This window comes from Aptenodytes patagonicus, chromosome 5 (genome assembly GCF_965638725.1).
Source record: "Aptenodytes patagonicus chromosome 5, bAptPat1.pri.cur, whole genome shotgun sequence".
Classification (NCBI taxonomy): Eukaryota; Metazoa; Chordata; class Aves; order Sphenisciformes; family Spheniscidae; genus Aptenodytes; species Aptenodytes patagonicus.
The window spans coordinates 76,231,627-76,244,512 of NC_134953.1; the positions used below are offsets into that span (position 1 = coordinate 76,231,627).

General features: G+C 35.2%; 1 protein-coding gene across 3 annotated transcripts in view; it reads left to right on the forward strand.

Annotated features, from left to right (window-relative positions):
* The window catches only part of MTF2 (metal response element binding transcription factor 2), a 28,114-nt gene extending 20,753 nt beyond the window's left edge, over positions 1–7,361 (forward strand). For 2 of the 3 annotated variants that reach the window (XM_076337745.1, XM_076337747.1), the window contains 6 exons: positions 1,089–1,156; positions 1,551–1,721; positions 2,366–2,474; positions 2,655–2,713; positions 2,857–2,961; positions 5,085–7,361. In XM_076337745.1, the coding sequence (XP_076193860.1) occupies positions 1,089–1,156; positions 1,551–1,721; positions 2,366–2,474; positions 2,655–2,713; positions 2,857–2,961; positions 5,085–5,439 (867 nt within the window). In that variant the 3' untranslated portion in view covers positions 5,440–7,361. The remainder of the gene's footprint in view (positions 1–1,088; positions 1,157–1,550; positions 1,722–2,365; positions 2,475–2,654; positions 2,714–2,856; positions 2,962–5,084) is intronic. The other variant, XM_076337746.1, reaches the window with a different exon arrangement.
* Positions 7,362–12,886: the final 5,525 nt, after the last annotated feature.

Here is a 12,886-nt window from a genome sequence, read left to right on the forward strand (position 1 = left end):
GTAGACTGACTATGAATCTTGCCCAAAATTGTATTAAAAGGTTGGGTTTTGAGTATATTTACTCATTTATTTAGCTGTTAGCACATTTAATCCTTTGAGCATTTCTATCCATCCTGTTTAGTCAGAATTGTATTCTTTAGAAAGTATTTGAAGGTGGTTTGGGGTTTTTTTGAGCTGCAAATGTTGTACAGTCTGCTCTGTAGTATTCATACTAATAGTGAAACTTATAAACTGTCAACTCTGTAAAGATAAATTTACTGCAGAGACAATTGGATATACGTTCTGGAACATTTTGGCATGGCAACTGGAATTTAAAAATAGCTGTCTAAATATAAAAATAATCTTATTTTAAATTCTATTACATAAATGTTGTGTCCACTTCTTCATAGTCACCGCCATACTTATTCTGCTTTATGTCTCTAATTCATAAGTGCAATTTTTCAGAGAGAAGATTCCATGTTTTGGTAGCTTGATAGGGACTAGCTACTTCAGGCTTTGGTGCAAGAAGGGTGGTTAGACTGGGTCTTAGCAAATGGGGCATGAAAATGGATTTACTTTTTTTTTTATTTTAAAGCTCTAATAACTTTTCTGGGCCTCTTCCTTTTTTTTTATATCATGTTGAGTAATGTTGGCAAAAATGGGAATTAGGTCCTGTGGCAGGATTTTGGTTAAAATGATCACCAATAAAATAACTAAGTTCTTGTGTCAATATAATTACCTTCTGCTTGCAATCTCAATTAATTTGGGAGTACATAATGCCACAGAAGAATTCTTGTTAGCAGTCTTGGGAGGGCAAGCTACTATTATGTTGAGTATAGTAAAATTCTTTGAGATATTTTTCTTGCACTTCTTACAAGTGAAACTCAAATTCTTTGGCCTGGGCTTGATCCTGGCATGAATTCTGTGGATGTAAATCACAGAATATATGGGATAATGATTAATATCCTTTGGGGTTAGGTAGTTTCCACACCTAATACTTCATAAATGTACTTCACATCTAAATCTGTAGTTACAGTAGCTCAAAGTAACTGGAATCTTTCTATTACTAAAGAATTCAACAAGTTAAATGATTTCTTAATACTTCACAGCTGGCAGATACACCAAAATCTGAAAGATATGAGCATGTACTGGAGGCATTAAATGATTACAAGACCATGTAAGTTACTGATACTTTTTGTTTTAAATGTTGTTTGCCTATTTAATCTGATGTAGATTACAGACTGAGCAAAGGAGACTGAAGACTATCTGATAATCACTTTGGCTGGAAATAACACTTAAATTTTAAATACCGTTTCTATCTCAAACTATAACATTGCATAACTATTTGTGTGGAACCCAGATCATGAGAAAAAAATTGTTTTAACTTTCATCCTCTATCCACTTTACATTCTGTATTTGAGAGTGAGGATTGTGTTAGGAGAAAGAAGGGAATAAAATAGCATTAGAATGAATATTCTGATTTGCATAGTTTTGTTTTGCATGTACACTGTGATTTTAAAAGTTGCTTTCCCTGGGGTCAGAATTTTAACAATTAATTTAAAATCATCTAGGTTTATGTCTGGAAAAGAAATAAAGAAAAAGAAGCATTTGTTTGGCTTGAGAATTCGTGTTCCTCCTGTGCCACCAAATGCTGCTTTAAAGGCTGAGAAAGAACCAGAAGGAACTTCGCATGAGTTCAAAATTAAAGGCAGAAAGTCATCTAAACCAATCCCTGATGTGAGGTAAAGTAACCCAGTCATTCTAGCAATGTTGTGGTAAATCAGGGCTACTTTAGGTATATTTTTGGTGCCTACAAAACAGGCCTTTTCATTGTATAATGTATTTTTTTTAAATAACTGTAAAGGTGGACTATTTGTGAGAACAAGGTCTTTGAATGAATTTAATTAGCTTTCTATTTAGGATCCTTCAAAAAAAAAAAACCCATCAAATTTAGCAGTAAGAACAATAGAAAATATTCCAACTTTGCTACCATTTGGGAAACAAAATCTCTTGCCTTTTTGGTGCTCTTATGCAATAATCTAACTAGAATTCTAAATAGGAAGTATGACGTGAAGTTGTAACTTGTATTAGTAAATGTGCCATGTTTTACCAAGTGTGATGATATGAATAAACAACATTTAACACTTGTTCATTCCTCTTCAATGTTAGGGAATCAGTAATGTCACTAGAAAGATCTTCTATCTGTTTGCTATGCTAGAGGCAAAAATATATAGCTTTACCTGACAATTTTGATTTACCAGAATAACCTCATTTAGCGCAATGTTTTAGCAATGACATCTAATCGTATATTCATTGCCAAAGGAAAACATGTATTCAATGAAAATTATCTTCAATAATACAGAACAAAATATAAATTTTCTTCTAGGGAATTAAGTAATGGTATAGAAAGAAAGGGGAAAAAAAAATCAGTAGGTCGTCCACCTGGTCCCTATACAAGAAAAATGATTCACAAAACTCCAGAGTCGTCTCCTCTGGTAAGGTTTTGGATATTTCCCCCCCACCTCCTTTTCCCTCTAACTGGATTATCACTTTTGAAGAAAAACATAACCAGTTAATCTGAATCATGATGTTCCCCCATTCACCCTCAAACAAAATTGATACAGCAATTAAAACTTAATTTGAAGTAATTTTTTTTTTTTCCCCTTCTTCCTTAGGATAATGAACCAGTTCCAGTGATAGAGAACCCAGCCTTGGAATTACCCTGCACTGTTGGGTAAATTAAAAAAAAGAAATCTTAAAAAAAATCCCTGTAAAATACTGTAATACCGTGTCATTTATCTGCTTCTGAAATGTTAGCTCAGTTTTTAATACAAGATTATTTTCATTACATGGCAACCCTGTTATCTTGCACATCAGGAAATCTGATGGAACTGCACATTCATCCAATACCTCAGATGTGGAATCCACAGGTGCTGCCAGTATGAAAGAAACTACCTCATCTAGCATTTCCAGACATTATAGGTAATTATTCAATTACTCTATCTGGTATAAAGATTAAGATTTGCAATATATTAATTTTAATAAAATTTTCTGAAAGGAGGGATGGGAAACAATTGGTTCAGCAATACTTCACCCTTAATAAACAGAAGTTGCAAGGATCCTACAAGAGATATCTTGCCAAAGCATGACGTCTAGTGTTCTAAGTCTGGTTTCTTAAAACCTGAGGTTCTGTTGTACTTCCAGTCAGTTCTGAACCTTTTGGCTAACTTCCATGAAATCTGATTCAGGTAGTTCCAAAGAAATTACAGTCTAACAAGATTAATGAAGATAGATGCTTGGATGAGAGAGACCCAAACCAGCAACCCACACTTACAGAAAGGCAGACAATTTTCTAATCGTCTGTGGCCTAGTCATTGCCAGTGCTGTTTTGTTGTGGTTCTTTTTTAGTTGAAGCTTTGGCAACACAAAGGTAGAAGATAAGGTAGGAGGTTGACTTAAGTTGTGAGGCAGCCATAGTAGATGTGAAATGGAGGTAAGGGTATTGCAGAATTGGTGGGAGAATAAATAGAGAAGAACTGAGGATATTGCAAAGGGGTATAACACTGAGGATGTGTAATTCACTGGGATTTGGAGTAATGAGCAACTGCGACTCAGAGTAGAACTATAAATTGCATGGGGAAATCTAAAGAAATAGGGCAGAAGAAAACTAGTCTTTATTGATTCTGCTTACAACACGCAAGGTGAGGGGTTTTTTGTGCTCACTAACTACTCTTTGTTGATGTAAATACGTAGTTAAATTACATTTACTGAAAAGAATAAAACTGCATAAACACTTCCTGAGCTTAGTTTTCTAATAAAGGCCACAAAAGACCTGATGTGTACCCTGAATTAATTTTAGCAGCTTTTGTTTTTGTAGGTTTGTGTATTCATGTTAAAGAATAGTAAGTATGCTGTGATTTTCTACAGTCAATAGAGCATGAAAAATTTTTGGCACAGTCTTCATAAATAAATTATTAACTACAATCAACTTTTCTGCAAATAAATTGTTACTTGAACTTTTCCCCCTCTCAAGTTCAGCAAACATAAATTTGTCTTTTATTGAGGTACTTATTTTGTCTCTTCTCTTTCTGGTTCATGCTATCAAGTGCTTTCATGAGTCATTTTTGTGTGCATTACTGCTACAAATAGTCTGTCTTCAGAAACTCATGTTTAACTTACAGACTTCTGAAATTGTTGCCTAAGGACTTAAGTCACTGTTTTGTATTTCTGCCCTTTATCCCATTCTTTTTTTAATGTTAAAAAGATGTGCTTTTTTCCCTCAGTTTGTTACATAGGAGTCTTGAACATCAAAGTTCACATACCATTTAATTTAGGACTTTACCAAACGTGTTTTAATATGTGCAAATTATAGATGTAGGTTTTTACATAAGGATTTATATCTTGGATACTTAATATTTGGATGATGGTTTATTCTTGGATAATGTCAAACCTTCTTTTTTCATTAACAGATACAAATCTGAGAGTTTTGGATATACATATTTTTCTGGCCACATACAATAAATCTTTAGAAAAGTCGTGTGTTCTATAGAAAGTAGTGATGTAGAATAGATTTTGCAGTATCTTCTTTCATATTTCAGAGTTTTAATTTATTGAGATAAATTCAGCTTGAAAAAAACTATGCATAAATTCATTTCTCATTTACAGTCCTAACTAACATCAAATCTCAAACTCTTTTATAGTATAGCTTTTGTAATTGAGGCCTACCTGTGTGATAAAGCTGTATTTTTAATTTGCAAATTTAAGTACATTTGGTGCAGACTTCTCTGAAGACAGTTTTTATTTGCTTAAGAATGGGATTAAGCTGTATCAAAATAGTGCTCTTAACATACCTAGGCATAAGTTAATATCATTTAGCTAACCTTTCTGACATTTTGTTAAATTAGTACAATTCTCCTTATGTAAGAAATCTTTATTTTGCAAGTGCCATATTTATAGTCATCTATCTATAGGCAACAAGTGTTTTTATCAATGAAAAATAGAGCAAAGAAGTTATGATATGAGTTGCATGGAAATAACCGATGATAAAGCATACATTTTGAACAAGTTCCTTGGAGTTAATGCTGTTTGTTTGGTTTTTTTAATAGTTTATCTGACTCGAGAAAAAGGACTCGTACAGGAAGAACTTGGCCTGCTGCAATACCACATTTGAGAAGAAGAGGTCGCTTTCCACGAAAAGCACTCCAGACTCAAAATTCAGAAATTGTAAAAGATGATGAGAGCAAGGAAGATTACCAGTATGATGAACTCAATACAGAGATACTTAACAACTTAGCAGATCAGGAGTTACAGCTCAATCATCTAAAGAACTCGATTACTAGTTATTTTGGTGCAGCAGGTAGAATAGCTTGTGGGGAAAAATACCGTGTTTTGGCTCGTCGGGTGACACTTGATGGAAAGGTGCAGTATCTTGTGGAGTGGGAAGGAGCGACTGCATCCTGACTGTAGGACTGAACATTATGTTCACTGCACTGTCATCTGTAAGTACAGTTCATAATGCAGAGCCACGAGAGAAACGTGTCTTTAAATGTGTTTCTAAAAACAAAACAAAACCAGTTTAGCCTTAACATGTAATTGTTATCATTACAGCTCTTGTGATAAAGACTTATCTTTTTAAAATCTGATCTGAAACTTAAATTTTTTAATCTGAACATTGTTAGATTGTTTTAGGTTGGGATATTTTGGGTTACAATTGCTTAAAAATGTGCATGGTGTTTTAAAAAAAAAAAAAAGACATTTTCTAGAGAACATTCCATGGATACAGTTATTGTGATTTAGAGAAAATATTATGTAGATAGCACAAATCTTTGAAAAATTTTGGTTTGTTTTCTTACCCAAATGTTTGCAGAAATGTATTTCTATTTCAATACTTTCTAGATTTCATAAGTGCAGTGTATATAATGCCTACTGAAGACTGTAAAATACTGAAGTTTTCTTTCAAACAAAGTGTAAAAAAAAAAAAAAAAAAGAAAAAATATATTGAGCCTGTAAATTGCTCTGTGACCAGACTTCATTGTCTTCTTAATATATTCTTTGTGTGTGTGCGTGTGCGCATGTGTGTGCGTATATACATATGTATATACGCACACACATACTTGTGCGTGTATATATATGTGTGATTGTGACCTATGCAATACAAATTATGGGATCGGGCAGCTTCTGAGAATACATCCCATAATACTTTTTTCAGGAATAGTTGCCAGTATTTACACAGCAGCATTTCTTCTCAGGCTTATTGGGTGCTGTTGCTTTCTATGTACTAAGGAAGAGTCAAACCAGTGCAGCGTGTTCTGGCAATGGGTGCAGTCATTGATGTTCATGTGCTCTAGGTAATATATTCCATTATTTTCCATGTGCATTAACTGTTAAAAAATAATGCAGGATCTGAACGTTTTGAAATTAACTCTACTAGAAATAACAATTTGAAAGTTATTGTGGCACACTGATTGTAAATTTTGTGTCCCAGTTATAAACTAAGTTGACAGGAGTCACACAAGATTCCTCATATCTGTAGAAACAGTCATATTTTGATAAATGTAGTATGAACAAAGTGTATTATTGCACAGGGTCAACAAACAGTTTGTTGCCATTTGAAGTAACATTACTGATTTTATTACAACATTACCTCTTTTTGTTTTTATAAAATGTACCAAGTTTTAAATTGATAAGTTTATTTTACTTGTTTTTAGGGAAAAAAAAAGTCAGTCTCTTGCCAGTATTAGATGTTTTTTCTTTGTCTGCTACTTTTGAGGGGGTTTTAGCCAAAGAGTAAACAGAAGAATATTTTTACTTTGGTGGTTATTCACTGTACTGCATAAGGTTAGTTTTCTTACATGCTTACAGTTTACCACCAAAATAAAATTATGTAACATTTACAAATGACAGAGTGGTTTAAAGTGTACTGCCTGGGTTAGTACTTACTTATTCCATTACTTGATTATTTGACTTTTTCTGCTCATCTTGAACATCTTGAAAAGGTGATTTTTTTTTTTTTTAATTTTTTTCTTCTGTCACCTTATAGCCAAAGGAAGCAGAGAAAGCTTTTTATCTTGTGCTTGGTTTATGGCTGGCTGGGTAATATTAGCTTTATAAAAAATGCTAATTAAAAACTGCCACTTCTGTTTACCTTCACTAAAATGTGTGGTTTTTTCTCATACCCTCAGCTATTAATTTAATGTTGCCTTGCCTATAGCTGCAATATTTTGATAACACAGCAACTTCATGTTAATTTTTGAATGTTTATATCTTGGGATAATGCAAAATGTAAAGCCTTTGTAACCTTACTCACACCATCTGTATCTGTCTTTATTGTTTCACTTTATCCAAGTCCTTTAATTCTAACTGAACACCAGCAGTATTTTTCGTAACGCTTCACTTAAAGATAAATATTGGAATGTACTTGGGGACTTAGGGGGGAAGGGGGGGGAGGGGACAGAGAAAATATTTGCCAAACTTAAGCTGTCCATAGACTTAACTATTGTGAATGTCATTGTTTCATTTTATTATGGTGGCTGACTTGACTCTGATGTTCAGTTTGTATTTTTGGAATTGCTTTTTTCTTAGAATTAAAAGACCAACATTAAATGTGTGTATTTTTTGAGAGAGAAGAATGAGTTTTGATTCTGTATTCTTGTGAAGTACATACTTGGTGGCATCCTCCCATCCACTGTTTCTCTATCTCTAGCTTTCCTGTTACTGTCCTGGAGACACTTGCGCTGCACATAAACACTAACCTAGTGTTCCAGCTATGCTTGAGGGATGCTTTGTTACAAGGTGTCATGTTCTGGAAAATGCTGCAATAGTGCTGCTGAAGATACAGCTCGAGTAGTAATTAAAGCACACCTACAAATGCCTTTCTCTCATTCTATGTGAATTTCATTGTATGTAGTAATGGAGTGTCTAAAGGAAAAATACAAATGTTGCTGTACATAACAATTTCATTTTGGTATGACTTGATCATTGTATGTATGCATGTATGTAAATATATGTAATTCAACTTTGTTGTGGTCACTGATTTAGAACCATTTCTATGTGTATCAGATTTAATATTTTTCCATTGTATATTATTTGTATTACAGTAGTATTTAGGTAGATGAAGTCTCTCTTGAGGCCATTCTAAAAATGTAGGCATCACGTGAACAAGACAGCAAAGAAATAATGGCATATTTACTGGTCAGAATTGTGAAATAATTGTCATAGCACACCAGTTGTCAAATTGCTGTTCTCAACAAAAACTTCAAGAGGAATTTTGAATAAAATCTATGCTTTTCTATGCATAACAGGCATTTTGAGTGAGATTACAAAGGAATTCTGAAAAATCCGAGAGTGATATGTGAAATGAAAGTCAATATTTTGATTTAACATGAAGACAGAAATAAACCAAAGAAGGCCTTGAAGGGGAAGACAAGCAGTTTGTCTAGGGAGTGGAGGGAAAGATAAGTGGATAAACAGAAAAATGGTCATGTCTTTGGAACATCCTACTAAAGTGTTCTTTAGTGTTATATTTTAAAAGGAAAACGGTGAATTGAGATGGAACATGCCAAGGCTGGAGACAGAGCAATAGTCAGAACACAGTGATAAGGATGAACTGGACAGGAGCATCAGTTCTGTGCACAGAGGGAAGAGGAGGAATCTTGCAAATGCTATGCAGGTAACATTTTCAGGCTTTAAATTGTGTCACATCTAGTTCCCTCACATCTGCCTGAATGAAAAGTAACACTGCAGTTAAGGGTTTGATGGCAGAAAATGATATCTTCTAGAAATGGAGAGAAGGGTTTAGGATGGTGTGTTGTGTTTGGTCGATGCTGAACTTAAGCTGATGGCTAAACACCCATGTGGAGGTGTCAGATCTATTGAGACCCTAGCTTGGTCAGAAAAACAGTGATGCGTGAGGAAAAAAATCCGAGTTGTCAACCTAAAGTTTGTAGAAAAGTTGATTTCTTCTTTTGTAAATTGGATCATCTATAGGTGAGGTATAAAGTAGAGAAAGGGGAGAAGAGATTCCTTTGGAGTCTCTCTGAAGAAAGTTGAAAGGGAAATGACCATCTTCTAGAAAAGATAGTGCAGGGCAATAGAAAGAAAAGCAAAAGACGAGCACAAGTAGAAGCTGTGCCCAGTCTGAGAATAAGCTCAGAATTCAATGCTTTTGCTAGTCTCTTTCTCTTACCGTTCAGCAACAATGAAACAGAAGATTTTTGTATTGTCATGATGTTTTTATCTGTTTTGCTTTTTTGAATCCCTTAATGTTCCTCTCAGATATCTCATCTCTGCTATTTTTTTAATCAGGTTTTTTCATATTCTAGCATTGAGATCCATATACCATAACATCAACAGTTGTTCTCGTTTCCATTGATACCAAAATATTTTGCCTTGCAGATACTAGTTTTTCAAATACAGCTGTAGCTCATATGGCTCTTTTCATATCATCTTTCTCCTAATCTGTTCACTGATATTACTTCACCACTATGTATTTTTTTCATTTGTTCTAATTTATGTTTCCAGCTTCTGAATTTGACAATATTCTGTTCTCTTCCCATTATTAGCTATTCCGTGTTTGGCATTGGCTGACTTCCATGTGGTTTTGGTTTCCTGGTCGTCTTGTTTACTTAATGTCCAGTGTGGGAGCTTTTAACTTGTAATCTTGATGTCTGCAGTCTTTCTCCAATAAGCTCATTTGCTTCAAAAACTGCTTTATAGCAAGAAGCTTATTAATAGTTCTATCTTGCTCTAAAGAAAGTTTGTTCTTCTGTAAGCACCATTTCAAAGTACTTCATTTGTGCTCTGCCATTCCCTAATGAATACTCACAAACCTGTTGCTGTTACTGCATTCACTCGTGTCATCATCCACAATGACAGTTAACTGCTTTGCTACGTACCAGTTTCTCTCATTCATGAACATGACTAAGGTTGCCTACTTTGTGTTTTTCACCTGCTTGCTCTAACTTGGTATTTATAACTTCACAAATTGGTTGCATGATAGCAGAGATTGGAAGGCAGGAAGATAGTAAAATCCTAGAGATTATCAACAATGGTTGGCAATTCAGGGAAAGGGAAATAATGAAAAATTGGAAAGGCTTTCTGGCTGTAGGATATTAAAATACATTTGTAGTGGTAGCAGGAGGAAAAGGTGAGCCTAAAAGGGGGAAGAATATAAGGTAGAACTAAGAATTGATCAAGATGACAATGCAGAGCTCCTTGGTTAGGGAAAGTGATGCTTTTTGTACAAAATCTACACTCAGAACTGTCCTTTCTGACAAACTGACTAGGGAGGCTAACTGGCTTGTTGCAGAAAAGTATGTATGTAATACGTATACTTACATGTAGAAATACACAAGTCCGAGTAATACAGTGAGAAACAACTTGAATGTATTTAATTACAATGGGAATTTATTATTTTTTAAGGAAGTCTTTTAGTGGGCTGTGAAATGCTTATTAGAAGACAGCTATTGATGGACTATAAAAGAAAAAAAAAAGCTAATTCAATCCTTGCCTTCTTTCCTGCTATGCTTTTTCTTCTTTGCTTGTGGTAATGAGCTCAGGTATTGTAGGTGCTCACCTGCCTCACAGTCATTCAGAGGTAAGTGCTGAAGCTTTAGAATGGGAACTCCCATTTGTTTGGCCACTTGGTACCTGAGCCCGCTTCCTTCTTCCCAGTCTTGCGGTGTCATTTTGTGGGAGAGACGTGACTGGAAAGAACAGTTTCAGGAGGGGCAGCATAAGTGAATAATGGCCGAAGCATGCTCAGGGCTTTGGGGGGGGGGGGGGGGGGGTCTGGTTCTGCCCTTTTCCTGTCCAGAGAATGTGATCAAGAGTCTTCTCATTAACTGTTTGGAACCGGGATTGATTGAACTGTCAGAAGCTTTTTGTCTGGACAGTCGTGGGTATCTTTTGACCTGGCTTTTGATTTTCACCACTCCCTGAAATCCTGCAGCATAATAGAAAAATGACCTTAATTAGATGGTTAATGTCAGGTCCTTTAACATAATGTTGAAATAAAGATACAGACTATAGATACATGCTTTTAGAACTTGTCTCTTGGCAACTCTATACCTTCCTTACACACCTGTATTCCAATTTGGCAGGTAGCACATGGAGAGTGAAGAAGGATATCTTGTTTCCAGAAACTTGGTACACACTAAGGGAAGAAAGGGACTTGTGAGCTGTATGGGCTCCAAGTCTCAGTAACTGTCCTCAGCTATAGCAATTGATAGCACGAGAGAAGATGATGCAATTCAGATGCTTTGGTGAAACTTCAGCAGTGTAGGTGTGTTTGCTATTAAATTTTTTAAAATTATTATTTTATTACTCTTACTATCTTTATCTGTGATAAAAACAGTTACTTTAAGTGAATTGTTGGTTTTGAAAACAAAATCATACAATAAGGCATATAGCTTATTAGCAGACATCTGCTCTGCAATAACTTATAAATATGGCGCTTACTCACCTCTCTACTAGCATTCCTCCTGTATGAATAGTGAGTTTCTGTGATAGGGTACTACGGGAGCAGGGGGAAAGCGTGAAAAAGGAAGGACTGGCTTGACATAAGCCATTCCTCAGCAATAACTAGGAGTTGTGTGTCTCCTGTCTGCGCCAAAAGTTGGTAAGTTTTAAAATGAAATGGTCTCGAAGAGAATTGTTCTTTGAAACTAGGGAAGGCTCAGGAACTGTTAGTTTTTAAAGACATCAGATATAGCTCAATCTGCTTAGTTCCAGGCTGTCTTAATTAACTTGGGGATAATGAGTCTTTAGGACAGATTGCCATGTAATTTTAAAAATACTCAGGAAAGGAAAAATAAAAGTAATTGCTGTGGCTGGTTGAATAAAATTTTTAGCAAAGTAGTCTCACCACCGTACCACATGGTCAGGGACGCTGAAGATAGTGCTGCAACCTGACAAACGAGCCGAGTTAAACAAGGAAGTGCTGCGCTGCCGAGTATGCGAGCTGCAATGGACTTGTGCCGGTCTGAGGTACAGTTTTGTGTGGTACGTAGGAAGAAGTTAAGGCAGAAGGTGTCATTTCTTACTGTGCACGCTTCAAGAGACCAGGAAAGGGAATTTTTGCATGCGTTTCTGATGTCTTTGTCCAAAATGGCTTTTGATAGTTTTCACTGCGCATGTACCTTTTCAAGTCAAACGCGCTGTTCCTTCTACCATTAATTGCCCAATCTGGCAACATAATGTTGTACCTTTGTATTTTATGGTATCTACTTCATCGATTCAAAACACAGTACAAAAAGGAAGTTCCTGTTTCATTATTTGAACAATGTGGTTAGCAGGCTTCCGGACAGGCCCAGGTTTCTCAGGAGTCTTATGAAATGGTAAACAAGGTCGCATTTGTCATGTGTATTACTTGATTAAGCTGAAAAAACTGCTCCAAAATTTTGAGCCTTTAGTCTCAGGATCTTGTGTATTCTCTTGCAAATCATGTGAAATCAGTACATAATAATAAAACTAGTAGTAATTTATATTATGGGATTCTTAATTGCTACAGTTTGATATTCTGTGATACTACTTTCCTGTTTTCCTTCTATTTTTCCCTAGGTGTTTATTTTTAATATGTTGACTATACCTAATCAGAAATTAAAATGCCTACATTGTGAAATAAATTGTTTCTTCAGAGGAGGAAAATATAAGAATTAATGGAAGCACTCAACAGGTCATCAAATGATGTCAGTTGATGTTTGCTGCTGAAAAATACGGGTTTCTTTTTAATTCTTCTCATAGTTTCATGTGACTTATGTACTGCTGTTAATTGGAAATGCACAAACATGCACACAAGTTAGAACAATGTATCAAGACAAAGTACCTTCTGTAAAATCCTTACTAAAAAGGGTTTGTGAGGACAGATGGCCATTGGCTTAGAGCAGTAAAGTGTTTTTTGAGTTCAAGT